This window comes from Abramis brama (genome assembly GCF_963993115.1).
Source record: "Abramis brama genome assembly, chromosome: 8".
NCBI lineage: Eukaryota > Metazoa > Chordata > Actinopteri > Cypriniformes > Leuciscidae > Abramis > Abramis brama.
Window position 1 is genome coordinate 11,560,573 of NC_139970.1, and position 22,685 is coordinate 11,583,257.

The 22,685-nt window shown below is 39.7% G+C and overlaps 1 protein-coding gene and 1 long non-coding RNA gene across 5 annotated transcripts in view; one reads left to right on the forward strand and one right to left on the reverse strand.

Annotated features, from left to right (window-relative positions):
* The first annotated feature begins 3,847 nt into the window (after nt 1–3,847).
* Nucleotides 3,848–5,134, forward strand: LOC311088568. Its single transcript, XR_014607525.1, has 4 exons — nt 3,848–4,120; nt 4,472–4,536; nt 4,747–4,849; nt 5,043–5,134. It is a non-coding gene; the product is annotated as an uncharacterized lncRNA (long non-coding RNA).
* Nucleotides 5,135–7,072: 1,938 nt separating this feature from the next.
* The window catches only part of rapgef4a (Rap guanine nucleotide exchange factor 4a), a gene marked incomplete at its 5' end in the record, with an annotated part of 69,839 nt that continues 54,226 nt past the window's right edge, over nt 7,073–22,685 (reverse strand). For all 4 annotated transcript variants that reach the window (XM_084121445.1, XM_084121447.1, XM_084121446.1 and 1 more), the window contains 17 exons: nt 7,073–8,283; nt 8,379–8,433; nt 8,519–8,583; nt 9,637–9,724; nt 9,813–9,863; nt 9,975–10,065; nt 11,641–11,819; nt 16,516–16,641; nt 16,742–16,839; nt 17,984–18,130; nt 18,899–18,977; nt 19,066–19,096; nt 19,914–20,002; nt 20,094–20,244; nt 20,416–20,494; nt 21,276–21,361; nt 21,489–21,586. In XM_084121445.1, coding sequence (XP_083977571.1) covers nt 8,153–8,283; nt 8,379–8,433; nt 8,519–8,583; nt 9,637–9,724; nt 9,813–9,863; nt 9,975–10,065; nt 11,641–11,819; nt 16,516–16,641; nt 16,742–16,839; nt 17,984–18,130; nt 18,899–18,977; nt 19,066–19,096; nt 19,914–20,002; nt 20,094–20,244; nt 20,416–20,494; nt 21,276–21,361; nt 21,489–21,586 — 1,644 coding nt within the window. In that variant the 3' untranslated portion in view covers nt 7,073–8,152. The remainder of the gene's footprint in view (nt 8,284–8,378; nt 8,434–8,518; nt 8,584–9,636; nt 9,725–9,812; nt 9,864–9,974; nt 10,066–11,640; nt 11,820–16,515; nt 16,642–16,741; nt 16,840–17,983; nt 18,131–18,898; nt 18,978–19,065; nt 19,097–19,913; nt 20,003–20,093; nt 20,245–20,415; nt 20,495–21,275; nt 21,362–21,488; nt 21,587–22,685) is intronic.

The following is a 22,685-nucleotide window of genomic DNA, read 5'->3' on the forward strand; positions in this document are numbered from 1 at the left end:
TCCTCAGGCCGCTCCAGATCCTGGAGAACTGCTTCCAGAGATTCTTCTCCGGGCATCGCGTCATCCTCATCTTGGTCCCTCTCTGAGACCCATGTCGAGAGGTGGTGTAGAGAGCCGTTGAGTCTGAGCAGCCGAGGCTCGTACTGCGCCGAGTGGAGGTGGAGTGGCGATGGATCGGAGTCCAGGTCCGACAGCCTCGAAGGGTTTCTGTGTCCTCCACTGCCGGGTCAAGTTTCTGTCGAGCCAACAGAGACATCAACTGGCCGAACTGCTCAGGGTGCCGTGGAGGCTTCTCCAGTGAACAAGAGCTCAACAGGTGAGACTGAAATAAGGCTGGGCGGTGTAAAGTCTACAGAGAGAGATTTTGCTATTTCATGCATAACTGAGTCAAGTTTTTAACATGTCCGATTTACTGTTGCTCGACCAGCACTGATATTTTTTAAATAAAACAATGGATCTAGCAAGCTAATAATTGTCTCATATTTTTCTGTTTGTTTTTCAGAGTCCTTTGAGTCTCTCTATAACGTGGAAAAGATGATTGGATCCGGAGGATTTGGAAGGGTGTTCCGGGGAACGCGCAAATTTGATGGCAAAAAGGTAAATCTTACTGAATTGGACAAACATTTTGCTCTTGCATGCATCAAAACACATTTAAACAATTTACAGATGGTTTAATACTTAGTACAACGTCAGGTGCTTGAATACTGTTACTGTCATTGAAACTGGGTTTTTGTGTGTGCAGGTTGCCATCAAGCGGATGCGCAAGATTGACAACGATCGCTATCTTAATATTGTAAGTTGGCCAAAACCTGAATGTGTGTGGAGTTGTTTAAGTGCAGATTACTGTAGTTAATACACCCGTAGGAAGCATTAGGTATAAGGCCCAATCCCAATTCTATTTTATACCCCTTCGCCTACCCCTAACCCTTGCCCCTTGAAACAGAGTGTCAAGGCATAGGGGTGAAAATATTCCCCTAAGAAATGGGACACCACTACTACACCATTACATGTCATTATACATCGTAGCTAGCACCTACGTCACAGGAGATGCGCCAATGTTTATCACAAACTTCCAAGATGCTGTCATCAGCTGTAGTCTTGCGTGAGTTACAGCTATTTTTTGTATTTTTCTTCTGAAGTTTGCAGAAAACAACAGAGATGACGATATCTTCGACACCTAAAGCTGCGTTCACACCAAACACGAATAGAGCGTCTGGCGCGAGTGATTTCAATGTTAAGACGCGTTTACGCGCATCTGGGGGTCTTGCGGCGCGAATGAGTCGTTTAGTGCGGCGCGGTGGACGCGAATTCGCCTCATTCGCGCGCCCACTTCTCTTCAAACTTTTGCTTTTTACACGCGTCATATTGTTAACGAACTTCAACGATTTTTTTGCAACCGTTTCTTTGAAGAACATGACCGTAAATATGAACACAAGATTGAATGTGACAAAGAAAATTATTATTGGCAGTCATGTTGCGTCTGTAGCCGGTGTATGCAGGTACATTTCTCATACCCCTTCGTTTGAAGTGTGGTCCCGAAAAATCTTCGTTTCAAGGGCTATCTGGCCCTTCCCCTTCACGTGCACACGCAAAACAGAGGGGAAGGGGAAAGTGAAGGGGTAAGGGATAGAATTGGGATTGGCCCTAAATGTGATCAATAAGCCTAGAGGCACCAAATAACTTTGAGCTGAAAAGGCTCTTTTGAACGCATCTAAAAAGATCATAGAATAGTACATTTCAAAATGATGTTTTCTTCAGATTTTTACCCAGCAAACCTTCTATCTGCTTCTTCTCTCTAGCCTGGGCATCCCGAACCTCTCGTTACAGAAGTGGCGCTGCTGATGATGATGAGGCGAGAATCCATAAGCCCCTTCGTCATACAACTGTACGAGTGGTTTGAAGATCCTAAAGGATTCACTCTGGTCATGGAGTATCCCGAACCCTGCGAGAGCTTGCTGGACTCAATCACTCGTCAGCCTTGGAGTGACTGGTTCTCACGGGTCGTCATGATACAGGCTGTGCGGGCAGTGCAACACTGCATCCATCGTGGTGTTTTCCATAATGACATTCATGCGCAGAATTTCCTGTTGAAGAAAGACACGATAGACCTCAAGCTGATAGACTTTGGCTGCGGTCAGCTGTTTAGTAGTGAAGGCCACGAGAGAAACATATACAGGGGTGAGGAAGCCTGAAGGTAGTGACTTACTAAATATTTGATGATGCTTTAAAAAAAAAAAGCTCAACGATGTGCAAACGTCTTTCTTACAGGAGTTCCGGGTTACTGCCCACCTGAAGTCTTTACAGAACCTCGATTCCACGCCGTCCCAGCAAATGTCTGGTCTCTAGGAGTGTTGCTGTACGAGTTGTCGAACGCATGTCTCCCTTTTCTTAATAGAACGGAAATCACACAAGCCAAAGTTATATTTCAGAACCGCAACTTATCCAAATGTGAGTGAATAATGATGATAACATTGATATAAACACACATAAAGCAAACGATTTGTACAGAAAGTTAAAGGTTGAAGTGTGTCAGAATTTTTAGATATAGCTCAACGTATAGCGAAAATGTCAGGTCACATGGTCATGACTAACCAGCTCTCTCCTTATTAAAATGTGTACAGACTGCAGGGATCTGATTAGACAGTGTCTAGCCCGGGATCCAACTAAACGCCCCAGCTTAGAGCAGATGTTACAACATCAATGGTTTGATCGTCATCTACACTAGATTGGAGAAGTTGAGGAGATTCACTCGATCAGTTTCAGGTGTGAGGAAGTTTAACAGGCAGAGGAGGATTATAATCTTTTGTCTTCAATTCTGGATTATTTGTAGTGAGATTTTCAAATTTGTGTTCATTAGTATTCATCGTTATCTTACTGTGATTGTGCATGTTCTTGTCAAGAGGATACAGTGTTGCTTCCGGTTCCTCCGCCAAAGATTAAGCTCTCACATAGGGGTGAGTAAAATGGCTGGGCTGGTCCAGTGGTGTAATTCAGTCATCAAACTTAAGGGAATGGTTGGCAATATGAGTTTTTCTGTCATTTAAGTTGCTGATGCTTCTGGTTTTGGAATTTCTTTTAACAACCACAGGACAAAATGCAATGCTGCTCCAGTTACCTGCACCCCCAGAACTGGCTAACACCGCCATTAGACAACCAGAGAGTCCTGCATCTTCAGACAGTAATTTCATGTTTTTATTTATTCTACTTTACAATGCAAATGGAATATAAAGTATTTTTAAGTCTGGGCTCAAAACAAAGTCTTTCAACCTTCCTGTTCCTTTTTCAGTTTCTGGATGTTCTCGTCCAACGCTTCACCGTTCACCCACAAGGTCTGAATCATCAGAAGCATTTAGTCCAGAGTCAGCCAGTAAGTCAGTAAACATTTTTTTACAACCCTCTACACACACCTTGGCAATAGAATCGCCATTGGCTAGTAAATTTCTTCATGTCCATGATCAGTTGCATTCTTCATAGTTGTCAATTCTCCAACCTCAATTATTGTAATATTACTTTTCAATGAGCTTCAATGCTTTTTTTGTTTGTTTTTTTCAGGATCTAGAGGTTCTCGCACACCTCAGCGTGGAGTTCGAAGGCCATCACAGTCCGGGAGCAGAAAAGGTAGGGCAGTGAGTCCATGATTAGTTGCATTCTTCATAGTTTTTAAAGACAGCTGCTCCTGCAATAATGTCAATAAGTGAGGTAGGAGAATTAACAACTATTTCAATGAGCTTCAACGCTGTTTTTATTGTTATTTTTCTTCAGGATCTAGGTGTTCTCTCACACCTCAGCGTGGAGTTCGAAGGCCATCACAGTCCGAGAGAGGCTTATTCCCCATGTCTCAAGCTAGTACGTCCATGGTCAATATTTATTATTTAGTATCATTCTTTAATAATCATAAAGTAAGATTTATAAAATACTTGACAAAAATAAATGAATGTATTTTCTTCCACAGAATACCAGAAGTCAGTGCTTGGAAAGCTAGTTGAAATTCTAGATGAGATAAAAAGAGTCGGGAGGCACTATGAGCCCCTGAATTCTGCTGTCCATGTTGCTAGAAACCTTAGAAGAGTTTGCTCAAGAAGAGGCACATCTCAAGGACCGCAACCTCTGGGAACAAAGGGTAAGATTTATACAGAAATTGGACTAAACTATGTCAATTAGACTAGACCCCCCCAGTCTCCAAAAAGTCTAAATGATCTATATTGTACAAAAATATTCTTTTCTAGTGCATCTGTTAACATGCACAGCTTTATAGAATGTATAATTGAGGGACACACAGTGAAGGCGTATTTTCATGCCTTTGTATTAGAGGTGTACTACTGTCCCATAATATTTTGCATGGACTCAACATGTATGGATGAGTCAACATGACCAGTTCCCATTTAAGCTCAATCTGGCAACAATCAGTATATTACCAACACCATGGGTTTATTCATAATGTATTGAGTGTCTTTTCATGTGTCATGTACAGGTGTCCCAGCTCTCAATGGTGGGAGGGAGGAATGATAAAGACTGCGTCCATAAAGTGATGGACAGGTATTAAACAACTGTCACATGCTCAGAATATAGAATGTAATTATGCAGTTACATTTTTACTCATTGCCTGCTCTGTTTGCCCTCCTCTTAGCACATAGAAAATCAAAAATGCGGAAAGAGATGATTCATTAGGAATAATGCAAGCATAAAGGAATATTTGTAGAATGTAGGCGTGGACCTCACCCTATGATTTTGTGCATGTATTCTCAGGCTTTTCACCAACAGCCTAATGGCTTCTTTCAACATGAAGGGGCGCGGGGTAGCAGTGCGAAACAAGCCTTCCAGGATACCATTTTTTACTCTGTGGTAAAAGGTAACTGCATTTTTCATGTTTATATATATATATATATATATATAATTTAGCTTACCAATTGTATTTCTTTTGGGAAGGTATGCAAATCCATGCAATTGTTAATTGATTAAATGTAAATACAGTGTGTAGTGGGAGCCTTAATGATGTAAGACGTGGTTTATTCATGCACCATCTAATATATTTTCTTTTGCAGCTGCAGTAATGAAGTGGAGTAAAACTGCCACAGAAGTTGAAATCAGGGCTGCTATGGCTGAGACACATGAACATGCTCCCGGGAGAGCTGGAGCTGGAGGTCGCAAAGTGTAAACATTTGTAGTGTCAATTTTCTGAGTTGTGTTTTGTGTTGACTCTTGGAATGTGAAATCCGAGTTTTATTGCACTATATTTTATTTAAAATGTGCTGTTTTAAGTATAATAAAGCTATTCTCTCTTTAAAGCTTTGTTTCATTCATATGTTAATCTAAAATGTTATTTGGCATGTTGATGTGTTGGGACTTGAGAATTGACAATTGTCAATAGGCATCGAGTAAACGTTGAAGATTGACCTGTTTTCAATGTTTTCAATTTTCATTTTCAACCTTCAGTGGACCGTAATTAGACGTTGAAGATTTACGTCTATTCAACGTCTAATAGACGACTTTTTGCTAGCTGGGAATGTTCTTGTTATAGTCAAAGCACCTTCATTTATATAGCGCTTGATACTATACAGATTGTTTTAATGCAGCATCCCTGTAGTAAACAGCAAAATAACAGAATCAGTAAACCAAACAGAATTCAATTCTGTTCTAGCTCTAAAAAAACATTCATGAGTTGACTTGTTCATATACTCTTTGTTTTGGATAGGAAATAACATGCTTGCTGAGAGCTCCGAGCTCGAGACTTGACCCGAAGCCAGAAGTCCAACACCAACCTGACAGAAACTCAGAACGCGTTTATTTTGTTTAACGTGTTTATATTTTATTTAAAGGACAAATCCAGTGAAAAATGAACCTGGGGGTAATTAACACATGGTTACCGAGTCGATCGTTCCCTGCGATGCGTTTTCATGAAAATCGAATGTAAAGAGTTTTATCTCTAAAAACAGATTAGCTCATAACGCTAGTATATGGGGCACAGAGTAAGTAAAAGTAAATCGCTAGTTAATACCACTAACAAGGCTCAAAATAGCCTCACACTAACACGGTAGCATAATGAGGGTCCCTACATGCAAACCGAAGCATTGAGAACTTTGTAAGTGTACAGACAGTTTAATAAGAAGATACTTTATAAAGACAGTACATTACGCGTTTACATGCAGGAGCCATCTTGGAAAACAGTCTCGACTAATCGATGCATGCTATGATTTTTTCTCATATTTCATACTGCATGACAGCATGGGCACAAGCCGCTCCCACTACAACTAAATGCATAGGTTCTGCATACAACCGAGCAATAAAAATTATGGATAAAAAACCAATACGCCACCATCACTGTACTATCCTTAAGAAATATAATTTAATGAATTTTGAGAGCTTTAGTAATTTTAGCTTTCTTAAATTAATTCACAAGTGCATTATCATTTAGCACCTGAGCCATTAAGTTCATTTATTGAGAGACAAAGCAGCATTCGAGTCACTAGGAGCTCCACAAATCATGACTGTAATATTCCATACTGCAGAACCAGCTTTGGTCAGACGACCTTCTCTGTGAAGAGCTCCAAACTTTGGAACTCAATACCATTTGACATCAAGACTGTACTTAACTTTAAAGTGTTTACTTTCAGGCTAAAAAACTGGTTAAAAACAAACCAAAAGTGTACTCATTTTTAATTATGTAAGTAGGTAAGAGTTGTATATGATATGCATGTCTATACATCATGTTTATATATCTTTTTTTTTTTTTCTCTTTTTTTTTGAGGTAGTGTAGTATGTAAATTTTACTGGTAAATGTTATTGTGTATAAAGGCCCAACCAGGGACAGGAGTTGTTTATATATCATGTTTATATTGTTTTAAATTGAAATAGTGAAGTATGTAAATTTTATTGTGTTTAAAAGCCCAACCAGGGACAGGAGTTGAAAATTAGCTTTTGCTATAAACTTTTTATGCAGCACTTCAGTGACAAGCTTTGCTTTGACACTATGTTTGTTTGCATTGTCCCTGTCAAATAAATAAATAAAAAAGAATTAAAAAAAAGAATTGTGAAAATACACAATTCTGAATGAAAAAAGACTTTGACATGTCAGTAAATATGCATCTTATGGCAGTTTTATTTACACAATACACACAAAGGTACAAGATTTGCAGACAAGCCACCAATAGGCTTTCGAAATGTGCTCACATGTTCTCAATTCACCATTTAGGTTTTTTTTTTAACTTCATGCTTAAGTTCATATAAATATCTTTTATCTTTACATCCAGACCCAAACTTAAAAAAAAAAAAAAAAAAAATCTCATTTAGAAATGAAATTCAAAATGCTTTGTGATGATTGATGTACACTATAATGTTCAAAGGGTTGGGGTTAATGTGTCTGAAAGAAGTCTCTTCTGCTCACCAATACTGCATTTATTGGACCAAAAATACAGTAAAAACAGTAATATACTTTTGCAATTTAAAAGAACGGTTTTCGATTTGAATATGTTTTAAAATGTAATTTATTCCTGTGATCAAAGCTGAATTTTCAGCATCATTACTCCAGTCTTCAGTGTCACATGATCCTTCAGAAATCATTCTGATTTGATGCTCAAGAAACATTTCTGTTTATTTTTGTTCAGCTTCACATTTCTGAGAAAACCATGATGGATTTTCTTCAGGATTCTTTGATGAATGGAAAGTTGTTTCAAAAAGATTTTTCTTTACTGTATTTACTGTCACTTTGATCAATGTAATGCATCCTTCCTGAATAAACACATTCATTTCTTAAAAAAAAAAAAATTCTTACCTCAAATTTTTTGAATGGTAGTGTAAGACCAACATAAACTCAACATGCCCAGAATCTCATTCAAAGCATAAAAAAAGTCTCAAAAAAGTTGCCACAGAACATATGCTTTGGAAGAAACTTCATTTTCAATCGATTCCAAACTCTAAAACACCATGTGTCAAACACAATCTGAAAATAAGAGGCAACATCTGATCTGTGGCAAAGGTCATAAACCGAGGTCCAAACGTCCTGCAGCCGAACACCGAAACGAAGCCACGCTTTCACACAACCAGCCAGAGAATGGAAAGCCCTTGAGCCGAGACATGTTTGACTGGATATACGCTGATATACGCTCATATACAGCTATAGCTTATTCACTGGCAGAGGTAAAGCAGCACTGAAGCATCAGGACCGGCGCGGCTCGATCCGGTGGGACAGCTGGGATAGCGTGCGCTGGTTGTCAATCACACCAATGTGACGCACATAGCCTCGCACATCCTGATGGCTTTTACCTGTCACCTGTGGCGCTTCTTGATCTATGGATACCAAAGAGAGAGAGAGAGAGAGAGAAATGCATCAGAATCAGCTGACCTGAAACATGATTCTGATATGAAGTTCACTGTTGTCTTACTGAATGGCTGACTTCGGCAGTATCTCATGATTCGGACTGTGTTAGCAATCATTCTCTGGAAAACACACACAGAAACATTCAGGACGTCTCTTTTAAAACTGTCTCTGAGATGGAGAGATAGATTCCTTTGCCAGACTCACCATTTTCTCAAAGTTGACCAATCTTTCGGTAAATGTCTTGTTGCCCTCGTGTGTGAAAGTCATATCTGAAAGAGCAATAACGCAGATGTTCAACATTTTAAGCACTGATGAAATCTGCATATTTTCTGGGTCATAATTAAACTATACAGTTCTTTGAAACATTCTGTTGTTTGTTTTGTGGATTTCATTGAAATGTTGCAGTTACTGTAGGCTCTCATTGCTTTGTACTGCATGAATTATATATCCCAATGTACAGCATGGAAGAAGTGCAGGAGTGCGAAGTTAATGTCTGAACACAGCCTTTTCATTGATTAAGAATGATTTTTAATAATAACAAATAACACATTTTTTAAATCAAAATAATAATTATTGTTAAATTATCTTAAAATATTTTCAATGATTTGACCATTTAACCATAAATATTAACACCAGTTTTAGATCAATTATAAAAAATCTAATTATCTAAAACTCAATAATTTAAATTAGAAACATTTAAATTTGGACAAAATTTATATATATATATATATATATATATATATATAAATTTTGTCCAAATTTAAATGTTTCTAATTTAAATTATTGAGTTTTAGATAAATATATATATATATAATTTAAATTAGAAAATGTATTTATTATATATAAGATTTATTATTTATGTTTAATTATATATCTGAATTTATGAATATTTATTTATATATAAAAAATAATATAATTATCTAAATTATATAATTATCTAAAACTCAATTATTTAAATTAGACTAAATTTATTTATTTATTTATTTATATTTACATATATATATTATCTAGAGGTGTGTGCTGTATTCATTTATTAGTGAATTAATTAGAAATGTGGAAAATGCCACTAAATCATGTAAATCATGAGAAAATGTGTGACACGCTTTAATAATTAATTTTATAAGAAATGTAAACAAATATATTATGCCTTATATTATGCCTTAATTAATGTATGAATTTCTTCATGAAACATTTAAAATATAGAGTTCCCATACTTTCATTTTTCATAGCTGTGCTGACTTTACTATTATTCAAAAGTGTTGAAAATGCCACTAATAAAGAGCATGTTTTGTTGGTGCTTGTGATTCCAGTGTAAAGTTCACCTTTAATTAATAAAGGCATGAAAGGGATGATCGGCGGCTCTAACTTGGCCATTGTAAGTCGATACGCTCTGTGATTTCTGGAGGGATCCTGCAATGAGAAAAACAACGTTCTCTTTAAGCATCTGTAATACTGGGTTAAATGCTTAGCTTACCAGAGGCTGCCATGTTGAACTCACCATCAGGTTTTCAAACTCTCCATAAAACTTCTTGAACTTGCTGGGCAGTTTCTGTGAGAGAGCAAACTCTTATTCTGTGAGAGCTGAATCAGTGTTAAACATGCCGTGTCTGTTATGTGTGTGTATGCTGAAGTTGTGCGCATGTGTGTAGTGAATGCTCACCTCCCATGTCTGACTGAGTCGACAGACTGCAGGGTTTCCCAGTCCCATGATAATGGCAAAGAAGGAGTTCAGATTCTTAAACTCTTTACAGCTTAAAAAGAGCAAACACACAGAATTTAGAAAAGTGCAGTCTGAACACCATAGTATCTGTGCTGATTAATCCTTACACACACGAATGCTTCGCCAATCATTTTTACATATTCTTTAGCAACACAGATCTATATTAACATGGACGGATCTTTAACTGTCACAATAGTATACAACTTTCCTGATATTTTAATAACAATTACAATAAAATTATAAAAAAAGAATTATAAAGATATTTGCTACATTTTTGGAACTTGGAATGGTTCACTTTGAGCGGATGCTTTTTACATTCATCACTGTCCTCGGCAGAGCTCACTTCCCAGTACATTCAGCATCTGGCTCATATTCGCCATCATTTCTCAAAATCATCGTTTTCAACATTAGTTGAACGATCATTTTTACTGAGTCATCAGAGATTAGATTTTTGTAGCGCAGAAAAAAATAATACTTACACTACTACATTTAGCGGGTTGTGGAAGCTTGTTTCCACCCCAGAATAAAACATAATTATTACGTTAGAATTACGTTATATAAAGTCGCTATTGTGTGTTATAGAAATGAACTCGCAATTATGACTTTATAACGCACAATTGCGACTATTCTGAGAAAATATGTCAGAATTGCGAAATATAAACTTGCAAAAAAAAGTCAGAATTGTGAGTCTATATCTCGCAATTTTGACTTTATAACACACAATTGCGACTTTATAGCTCACAATTGCGACTTTATAGCTCACAATTCTGAGAAATTAAGTCAGAATTGCGAGATGTAAACTGTAAAAAGTCACAATTATAATTTACATTTTTTTTATTCTGTGGTGGAGACAAGCTTCCATAGCGGGTCGCTAGCAACCCTACAAACTGTCATTCTTTTGTAAGTTCATTTTTTTCTTGTTATATTGTTTAAAATGAATAGTTTCAGGAATACATTAAAAAATGAGGGGGGAGAGTAGTGAATGACGTCCCGGGTCGAAAATGACCCGAGGTCTGCGTTTTCAGGGTTAATACACATCACACACTCTCTACTGTGACACACAACTTAAAACTATATTTAAAAAAAAGATAATATAATATTATTGAAATAAAAGTCCACTTAAGTATACTTGAAGTACACTTTCATGACTGTTTCTTAACACAACACACTTAAGTAGACTTTTAAAAGGTGCCCTTTGTAATAATGTCAAAGTACAAATTTTACTTTAAAAGTACATTTTAAATGATTATGTTTTAATAAAATTTAAGTACACTTATTTTCAGTTGTGAGTTCATCACTACAAATGCCTAATTACAAATATATTTAAAGTTTTACTAGAAATTTTGTTAGTTTATTTTAGTTTACCATAAACACTTATCAGTCCATTTGCAATACACTTTAACCATAATTTAAGTAATTATGAAATTACAAGATGCACGTCCTATACTTAAGTGGGTCAAAAAAGTTCAACTAACGTCATTATATGTCAATTTTAACTTTTAACATTGCAGTTAATTGTTAAAAAAATATTACATTAACTCTGCAGAATAAAATGATTCATCACACACATTAACGTCACATGTTAGTAAAAACCTCAGAGACTCACTGTGCTGCGATCTTGATGAACTTCTTGAGCAGTTGTACGCGTTTGCTGAGCGTGGGACACAAGCAAACCTCTGTGACCACCCAGAGCTGCACCTCATTAAACCTCCGCAGGAACAGATCCAGGTTAGCCGTCGTCTTCTTGAAATGCGGACGGCCAAACGTGTGGTAGATCAGCTCATGCTAAAACACACATGCATACACATTTACTAAAACTGACTACCAGTTTAGACCTGGTGGTTAATAAATGTAGGTAACACTGTGATTGTTACACGTTACATGTAGTTACTATAGTAATAACTATAAATTATGCATAATTACATGCAACAGAGCCTAACCAAACCCTATGTAGTAACTAATATTACTCAGTACTTAAATGTATAATTACACTGTAACAAGGAGACACCTTAAAATAAAAAGTGTAACCTTCTTTTGAAAAGAGTACTTAAAGTCCCCCTGTGCTGAAAATCAAGTTTTTAATGTTGAATATGTCTATGTGGTGTTTTTAATATGCTTTAAGACAAACCATGTGTAAATTCATAAGTCGACACCATTACTGAGTATTTTCTCCTTAAAACTGCAGTGAACCAAAGACAGTCTCAAAAACACGCTTTGAAATCGCTGGTGTTTCTGACGTCACAAACTACCTTGTAACCAATCAGATCAACGTGTGATCGTCAACCAGTGGATCTCTGAGCTGAGTGAGTGAGTGGAGGCGGGGCTCATTTGCATATTCATAGAACCGCGCATACTAAATGAGGCAAGAGTGTAGAGTTACAATTCAAGCTATTTTAAGGCATGAAGATTTTTTTCAAGGAAAAAACGTTAAAATATGGTGATCAAATATGAGTTTTAAGGGATACAATTATTGACTACAGGGGGACTTTAAGGAAATTATATACTTTTTTATAAGAATATATGCAATTAGCTGAACTAACTGCACATTTATATGTAATATGATAATTACCGTACTTCTATTGTCTTTGAAATATGGTTAAAGTTTACTGCTAAATGTACTGACAAGCATTTATGATAAACTAAAATATACTTTAATGTAATTTCTATTGAAAAGTGTAAGTTATGCATTTAAATGTTTGCAATTACACAGTTAAGCTGCAATTAATTATCATGATTCAACAATACAGTAACAGTAACACTTAAGGTATTATTGGTACGGTGTATTTATATATTTGAATACTGAGTTATAATAATTAACTACATGTTCTTACTATAGGGTTAGGGTAGGATTGGGGTTTGGTTGAGGGTTAGTTGCATGTAATTATGCATAATTTACTGTTATTACTATGGTAAGTACATGTATCATATGAAACAAGGACACTAAATTAAAGTGTTACCAAGAAAATTGACATTAAACATTATTAATCTGACATTATAACAATTTTGACATGGTTGCTGTCAGGCTTCTGGGTGGATGATGAAGTAGGAGGCGAACACGAAGATGAAGGATCAAAGGTTTTAATTCTCAATAACAACGGTACACGGAACAGGGAGCGTGTGCTCAGGAACAGACTACCTAACATTAAACAAACCTAACATAAACATTGACCGACCAGTGATGAGTGAACAGAAGGAACTTAAATACACAGACAGATGAACACAAGACAGGTGATGCAGATGATGATGATGACGAACAGGCGGGTAATGAAGGGAGTGAGTTCAGGTGTGGAAACAAGGAGGATTCTGGGAACTGTAGTGCAGACAGGACGATGACAGACGGTGAATGTGACATTACTCCCCCCTCCCGGTAGGCGCGTCCTCGCGCCGTAGAAAGACCAAAGGGGTGGGAGGGTGGGCGCCCTGGAGGCTGACGGGGAAGACAAGGCAAGGGAGACAAGGCAGGAAGCCTCCAGGGCGGAGCAGACTGTGGGTGTGGTCACGGTGGAGCAGGCTGTGGGCGTGGCCAGGACGGAGACGACCCCTCGGGCGGCCACGGCGGTGAGGACCCTTCGGGTGGCCACGGCGGAGAGGACCCTTCGGGTGGCCAGGGCGGTGATGTCCCCTCAGGCGACCACGGCAGTGAGGACCCTTCAGGTGGCCATGGCGGTCCGGACCCTTCGGGTGGCCAAGGCGGAGAAGACCCTTCAGGTGGCCACGGCGGTGAAGACCCTTCAGGTGGCCATGGCGGAGAAGACCCTTCAGGTGGCCATGGCGGAGAAGACCCTTCAGGTGGCCATGGCGGTGAAGACCCTTCAGGTGGCCATGGCGGAGAAGACCCTTCAGGTGGCCATGGCGGAGAAGACCCTTCAGGTGGCCATGGCGGAGAAGACCCTTCAGGTGGCCACGGCGGTGAAGACCCTTCAGGTGGCCACGGCGGTGAAGACCCTTCCGGTGGCCATGGTGGTGAGGACCCCTCAGGTGGCCATGGCCCCTCGAGTGGCCAGGACGGAGCCCTATGGCCCCCCCCAAAAAAATACTTGGGAAAAGTCCCGGGTACCAGAGAGGGTTCGGTGCTGGGCAGCGACGAGGGCTCGGTGCTGGGCAGATCCAGCGACGAGGGCTCGGTGCTGGGCAGATCCAGCGAAGAGGGCCCGGTGCTGGGCAGATCCAGCGATGAGGGCTCGGTGCTGGGCAGATCCAGCGACGAGGGCTCGGTACTGGGCAGATCCAACGATGAGGGCTTTGTGCTGGGCAGATCCAGCGATGAGGGCTTTGTGCTGGGCAGATCCAGCGATGAGGACTTTGTGCTGGGCAGATCCAGCGATGAGGACTTTGTGCTGGGCAGATCCAGCGATGAGGAGGGCTCTGAGCTGGGCGAAACCAGCGGCGAAGAGGGCTCTGTGCTGGACTGGACCAGCGGCGAAGAGGGCTCTGTGCTGGACGGGACCAGCTGTGAAGAGGGCTCTGTGCTGGACTGGACCAGCGGCGAAGAGGGCTCTGTGCTGGACTGGACCAGCGGCGAAGAGGGCTCTGTGCTGGACTGGACCAGCTGTGAAGAGGGCTCTGTGCTGGACGGGACCAGCTGTGAAGAGGGCTCTGTGCTGGACTGGACCAGCGGCGAAGAGGGCTCTGTGCTGGACGGGACCAGCTGTGAAGAGGGCTCTGGGCTGGACGGGACCAGCGGTGAAGAGGGCTCTGGGCTGGACGGGACCAGCGGTGAAGAGGGCTCTGGGCTGGACGGGACCAGCGGTGAAGAGGGCTCTGGGCTGGACGGGACCAGCGGCGAAGGCTCTGGGCTGGACGGGACCAGCGGTGAAGAAGGCTCTGTGCTGGATGGGACCAGCGGCGAAAAGGGCTTTAAGCTGGACGGAACCAGCTGTGAAGTGAGCTTTGAACTGGACGGAACCAGCTGTGAAGAGGGCTTCGAACTGGACGGAACCAGCTGTGAAGAGGGCTTTGAGCTGGACGGAACCAGCGGTGAAGAGGGCTTTGTGCTGGACGGGACCAGCGGTGAAGAGGGCTTTGTGCTGGACAGGACCAGCGGCGAAGAAGGCTCTGAGCTGGGCAGGACCAGCGGCGAAGAAGGCTCTGAGCTGGGCAGGACCAGCGGCGAAGAAGGCTCTGAGCTGGGCAGGACCAGCGGCGAAGAAGGCTCTGAGCTGGGCAGGACCAACGGCGAAGAAGGCTCTGAGCTGGGCAGGACCAGCGGCGAAGAGGGCTCTGAGCTGGACAGGACCAGCGGCGAAGGAAGCTCTGAAAAAAGGTCAATTAAGTCCTTCTCGTCCGGACTCTGGCTGAGGACAGGAACAGGAGACACTGGGTGGACAGTCTCTGGCTTGGCGGGCACGGCGCATACTGCTTTGGACTCGGCAGATCTAGCGTGAAGTGCGGGCTCGGCTGGACTGGCGTGAAGTGCTGGGTTGGGTGGTGTTCTGGACCGGGTCGCAACACTCTCCAGACACCGGGTTACCGTCTCCTTCCAACTCAGTCCGGTGGTGTCTGGGAGGTTGAGAGGACGATGGAAAGAGGCCCCGATCCAGAACAGGGTGCTGAGGGTTTCGTCCTTCAAAGAGCTTAAGAGGGCGAGCTGCCAAAACTCCTTGGCAAAGCTCAGGATGTCGTGGTTCTCCTGAGCCACGAGGATGAATTTGAGGTGTTCATCCATTACCTGGGTCGGTCAATCTGTCAGGCTCCTGGGTGGATGATGAAGTAGGAGGCGAACACGAAGATGAAGGATCAAAGGTTTTAATTCTCAATAACAACGGTACACGGAACAGGGAGCGTGTGCTCAGGAACAGACTACCTAACATTAAACAAACCTAACATAAACATTGACCGACCAGTGATGAGTGAACAGAAGGAACTTAAATACACAGACAGATGAACACAAGACAGGTGATGCAGATGATGATGATGACGAACAGGCGGGTAATGAAGGGAGTGAGTTCAGGTGTGGAAACAAGGAGGATTCTGGGAACTGTAGTGCAGACAGGACGATGACAGACGGTGAATGTGACAGTTGCAAAGTGCACTTTTTAAAAGTGTGTTAAGAAACAGTCATTAAAGTGTCCACTCTTTAAGTAAACTTAAGTAGAGTTTTATTTTATTAATATAATACTATTATCTTTTTCACAAGTGTATGTATGTGCATTGATTAATGTTTAACTGTGAATGAAAGCCTAAATTAAATATGCTTATCATATAAAGCGATCATGTCTGTTCAGCAGATTCATACACATTACTTCTACAATCTCTTTATGAACTTTTTAAAGCATCAGACTTTTAGTGGAAAGAACTTGCAATGGGGGGACAGAAATCTCTCAGGTTTCATTAAAAATATCTTAATATGTGTTTCGGAGATAAATGCAAGTCTCATGGGTTAGGAACGACATGAGGGTGAGAAAATGATTCTCATTTTTGGGTGAACTAACCCTTTAAGTGAGAGGAATGTTAAAACAGCAGCAGAACTGTGTGTATGTACCTCATGTACACAGTCGAAGAGCTCCCAGTCATAGAGAGTCATGTGATGAGCCAGATCTTTAGAGCTCATGAGCTCAAACGTGGACATGGACCCCGCAGACGGGCCCTCCTGCTCCGGCAGTGGAGTCTGCACAAACAGTCAATCCATTTATCAGTTCATCAGCCAATGCATGTGTGTTTACAGCAGATGCGTGTTTTAAATGCGGTCTCCAGGGGCTCTCACACACCAAAGTGTCGATCTGGTCCCTCGAGCAGACAAACAAACGGCCATTAATACTCAGAGATGAGAAGATGGACACATCAGATGGCTTTAAAAGCTCTTTATCTGAAAAACACAAATATACAGTCATCAGTCAGTGTCACAGAGTAATCTACTGTTAAAGTTGGTGCTTTTCAAGAATGTGGAAGCACAGATGTCAGTTATCAGCTGCTTCTCAAACGACTAAACAGTGAAGTTATGCTTAATACAAAAATAAAAAAAAAGATAAGTGAAGCTTTTTTGCAATATTTACATTCCAAAAGTTTAGGAAACTTAAGAACAGTGTTTAGCACCACTCACATATTCATCTGAAAATGAACAAATCTAGTTTAATATGCACTATTAGTTACTGTGCATTATGTAAGACAGTCACCAAAAGTCATAAAATCAATCATCATCATCATTTAATTTCACATTCAGACATTAACTTTAAACAGTATGGAGGAAGCTTTTATGTCTAAGGTCATTAAATACCAACCACTCCAAAATACCATCTCAGAGTTAGGTTATCGGAGCCATTACTTGTGTTCATATTTGGCAGCTTAGGACACACACACAGGCTGGTTGTAAGAGGGCTTCATCAGCTTGGGATGCCCAAAAACAGGGTTAATCGGCTAGCAAAGAACTGTGCTCTGTCTGCTATTATAGGCAGCCGCCATATATGGCAGAGACGGTGTTAATTGTACCCATAACAACTGAGTGACATGCTTCATATTGTGAAGATATATGCCATTGTATGCCACTGGGCCATGATTTTGTACATCTATTTGACTGCATCTATAGTAATTATGTCCCTGTAAATCATTTATTTTAAGTGGACTTAAATAAATTGTTAAAATGTGTCCTATTTGTTTTTAAAAAAGAATGCCCCTTCCTTGCTATATTTTATCTAATGATATTTTATCTTACACATACACACACACACACACACACACACATACACACACACACACACACGTACACACACACACACACACACATACACACAGAATCTGAAATGCTAAAGCAAGATGGGAGCAGCAAAGAGCTCATATTGTCAGCCAGAGGTCAAAGAGATAAGAGTCAGTACAACAGCACACTCTGCAAACATGGTATTAATAAACCTGCAATTAATCAAACACAAATGAAAACAGAGGAAATGGCTGTCAATACAGCGATAAGCATGGGAAAAATGGTTAGGCAGTGAGTGTGTGTGTGTGTGTGTTTTTACCTCCGGCGGAGTTGAGGTGGATGAGAAGAAGATCATCTCCTGACCCCAGCTTATCGGTAACCGCGGAGATGACCTCTCTGACAGACGCAGCGACAGGCACTCTGATAGTGGAGTAGGTGTGATCACTGCAGTAAACCTTAAAGAGGACTACAACAACACACAGCTTTTAAGACACTGGTGAATCACATTTTAAATAATAAAATGGCTTTAATTAAAGATACATGGCTTTGGATCACATTTGTTCAATACTGTGGACTTTTGCTTAATTTTTGCAGAAGTGAAACAACATCAAATGATAATTTTCCTAAACTCTTAACCTCTTTTTGAAACTTTGTCGGACCCTTCCGGTCTATTTTTAGTTATTTCACTTTTGACTCTATGACTGATGTCTCTCTATCTTTTCTGATCTGCCTCTAAATGAATAAATGACTGAATAAATAAATAAATAAATACCTTTTACGTAAGTTAAACCCCTATGATCTCTATATACTCTATATAGTATATGTGTCATACTCTTAAGACCCGTTCACACCAAGGACGATAACTAAAATCCTAACGATAAAGTTCTAAAAATCATTCTAAATATGAAAGAACAGCAGAGCCCACACCACAACTATAACGATAACGCCACAGAGGAACAATCTAGTTTGAATCACTTTCAGAACAATTTTTTCCCTGCTGATGAATGATAAAAACATTGACAGCCAATCAGAATCCATCCTGCTTTATAGAGCTCGAGCATTTAAAGCGACAGACGGTAAAATTGCAGCACTCGCTTACAATAAACCGAATGATATTGTGCATTGGTGTGAACACTGATATATCGTTATAGTTATCGTTCTTGGTGTGAACAGATCTTCGGTCATACTCATGTACTGATGCAACATTTGAACTGGAGAGCAGACCCGGACTCACTCTCGTCTGTGCTTTTGATTGGCTGTCTCTTCTGCAGTCTGTCGTTCCCAGTGCTGAACTGACGCAGAAGGACTTTGTGCTGCAATGAGAGAGGACTGTCACATGACACTTCTTCAGCACTGAAGGAAATACTGCAGAAACTGTGTTTGTTTTTATTTTCCCCTCACCTTTTTCTGGGAGGGCCGGCCATCTTCGGAGCTGCGAAAAATGAGTGTTATGAATATGAGCAGATAAAAGGTTTCTGCGAACTAAATCTGTCAACCTCATGAAGCACACTGTACTTTGTATACTGTACTTCATACTTTCATTTCAGGAAGCTACATGCATTTAGTATAATTGTAACAAGTCCACCTTCAGGCTGGGTTCACGTGTCTTTTTTCACATTTTTAACATAAGAATAACTTTTATATTGTTAGTAATACATCAAGATGAACACTTACTTACAGCAAATATGATCCATCAGGCTTTTGAGGAAGGTTTATTTGTTAATCTCTCACTCATCATTGTTTTGCACAGCATTATATGTTTTAAAACTTCCTAAAGCTAAGCATTTTAATATTATCTTACTAAGACATTATTGGCAGATATTGAGTGATGACTGATATTTATATGCATTTTATATAAGTAGTCTGTTATACTGCTATAAAGATCTCAATGATTTACATTACAAGCATCAATATTTCATCTTACCATTTGGTCATCTAAATATCAGCAACTGCACCAAATTTGATATTTTTGCTCAGTTTGTGGAATAAAATTGAGACATTTTTTCCTCCTCGAGAATGAGCCCCATATTCTCAAACTTATCAAACTATATGAGTCATAAAAGCCTGATGTATCATACATGACACTCGACAAAAAACACGTATACTTTTTTATTTAAATTTAAAAAAAGAAAGAAATTTCATAAATTTTTAATAATCTGTTCCATTTAAAAAAAAATATATTATTCTGACTATTATTTTATATGTCAGGCTTTCCAGGGTTAAAAACTTATGTCAGACTCTGCTCTTACTTTTGCTTTATGATCTTCTCTAGTTCGGGAAGTTGATCTTTCAGAGCTGGAATGAGTCTTGAATCTTCACACACGGTCTCATAGAACTCCTGCAACAGACAATGACAATCAAACACACACTTCCTCACAGCGGGACCAGAAAGCCTCCGGTCTAGACCAGAGAGGAGTGAAGCTGCTGACCTGGAGGAAGTTGTAGGAGCTGTCCTCCTCCTGGAGATGGTCTGTGTTGATGGCGGCCCACTGTAACACCAGACGAATCACCCTGCGCTTGTTATTGAGAGTGTAATCCATGCGCTCCTGTTCACTGCCCTGGGACGCCTCAGCATGATAGGTGCGCGAGCGCTAAGGACTTCACAGCCAAAAACCAGAGACACTCGCACGCAAGCGCAAGCAAAATAAAACAATATTCATGAAGTACACAGTTTAACCGGGCTGATGCAGAGCTTTTGTTACGCATAGATCTACAACTACTTGTTTCAGCCAGTACAGCTGTGAAGGATATTGGGCCACGAGCAGCGGACACAGCTGACTGTTCGGGACAAAGACACAGTGCATAAGCAAGAAGTCATCCAGAGCAGGGTCTACAGGGATGGAGAAAGAAGGAAGTTAGTTAGGAGCGCTCAAGGGAAGCGGCAATTTGTGAAGCATGAAGCTTGGCTAATAGCTACTTCTGGTTAATGATTGGTTTCTTCACAGTGCATGTACAGTAAATGCATGTTTACAGGCTTCCCACTCTTGTTTTTCATGGCATTTCCAGTCATTTGTGATTTTTAATAATCATTTTTGATCAATGATTCAGTAAAGAATCATTCAGACCATTTGTTCAACCAGTTTGAATGATCCATTGAAAGTAAACGATTAAAAAGTGAGTTTTATGAAAGCTGCACACAAGGGCAATATCTACACCTTTCTACTGTTCAAAAGTTTGGGGTCGGTAAGATTTGTTCAAAAATACAGTAAAACAGAAATGATTTGAAATAGTATTACAATTTAAAATAACTGTTTTCTATGCGAATATACCCTGCCGTTCAATAGTTTTGGATCGGTATGATTTTTAATGTCTTTCAAAGAAGTCTCTTCTCCTCAACAAAGCTGCATTTATTTGATTAAAAACAGTAATATTGTGAAATATTATGAAATTTTAAATAACTGTTTTCTATGTGAATATATTGTTAAAATGTAATTTATTCCATTTATCCATTGCTCCAGTCTTCAGTGTCACATGATCCTTCAGAAATCATTCTGATATGATGATTTGATGCTCAAGAAACATTTCTTGAAAACAGTTTCTTGAAAACCTTCAGTGAATTATTAGTTACAGTTTCCCTGTTTAACTGCGTCTCTGAATGCAGTGTAAAGTACCTGGCTCTGTGAATTGGGAATCAAGTTTCACTGTCTCCAGAAGATGTTCCAGAATCTTCTCTGGAGTTCCTGACATCACAGTGTACCTGAAGAACAGGTCAAAGGTCACGGTTCGACATGTAGTTTGAAGTTGTTGATATATAACAGATCATAGTTTTTCCATAGTAGCCTTAAATCCCTAATGTTAACATTGACAGGAGAAGATAAATGTACTTGAGAGGAGAAGAACTGGAGCTCCTGTTGTTACTCCTCTCCAAAACTAACACATCCTCCTCATGTTCCTTCAGACGGACAGTGTTTGCCTCCACATCCTGAATACACACAGATGAAATACAGTGTGTGGATGAGATTAATCATAATCAAACTATGTACTTTTTCTGATGTCCTAACAAAAATGACTGGTTAGGTACACACAGAAAACAGATCACAACACATGGTAATGGTGAATTAGTGCTGTTGTGACTGTGTAAAACTAAACTACACTAAACTCATGGTTACACAGCACTGAACTGAGAGCCCAGATCACACAGCTGAATTAAGAATGGAGTCAAGAGCAGGTGTTTGTCCTGAAGATCTCCTCAATGTCACTTCTGTACTGTATTGTTGTAATGCAGTATCATTACCAGTAGAGGGAGACTCACACTCAGTCTATAGCAGGGGTTTCAAACGGTTTTTATCAGTTGAACTAATGTGATTTAAATGACCAGTATTTACTTTAGAATTTACTTTTAGATAGTAGATATTTTAAGTAATGTTGTATAATGAATTTAATGACACTTTTTTGCAACATGTGCTGCTATATTTTATCAACAGCATATTTTTCCAATGTGATAACGGTTGAAATATTCAGTAAATTGTATTCAGAACTTTAAAGTCCATAGAGAAATTGATTAGAGCAAAATGCTTGGCAACACTTTATTTTACAGTGTCCCTGTTACATATGATACATGTACTTACCATAGTAATAACAGTAAATTGTGCATAATTACATGCAACTAACCCACAACTAAATACTTATCCTACCCTAACCCTATAGTAAGTACATGTAGTTACTTATTATTACTCAGTACTTAAATATATAATTACACTGTAACAATGACACCTTAAAATAAAGTGTAACCAAATGCTTTATTTGGATTTATTAACATTTGACAAAAAATAAAAAAATAGGGTACAGTCTGTATTTAAATGGCACTGTCCTTAACCATTTCTATCTGTTGCAGCCATCATATAGACTAACTGATAAAATGAATACAGAGTTTTTGTCCAGTAGCATCATGTTGTGCGTAACTATGCAACAAATGAGCATAGAATGTGAAATCTCACTAAATCTCACTATATTTGTTTAGATAGACGGCATCCTGTTAGACACTAACACCCACACCCTCACTATCAGACTGAGCTTCCGCT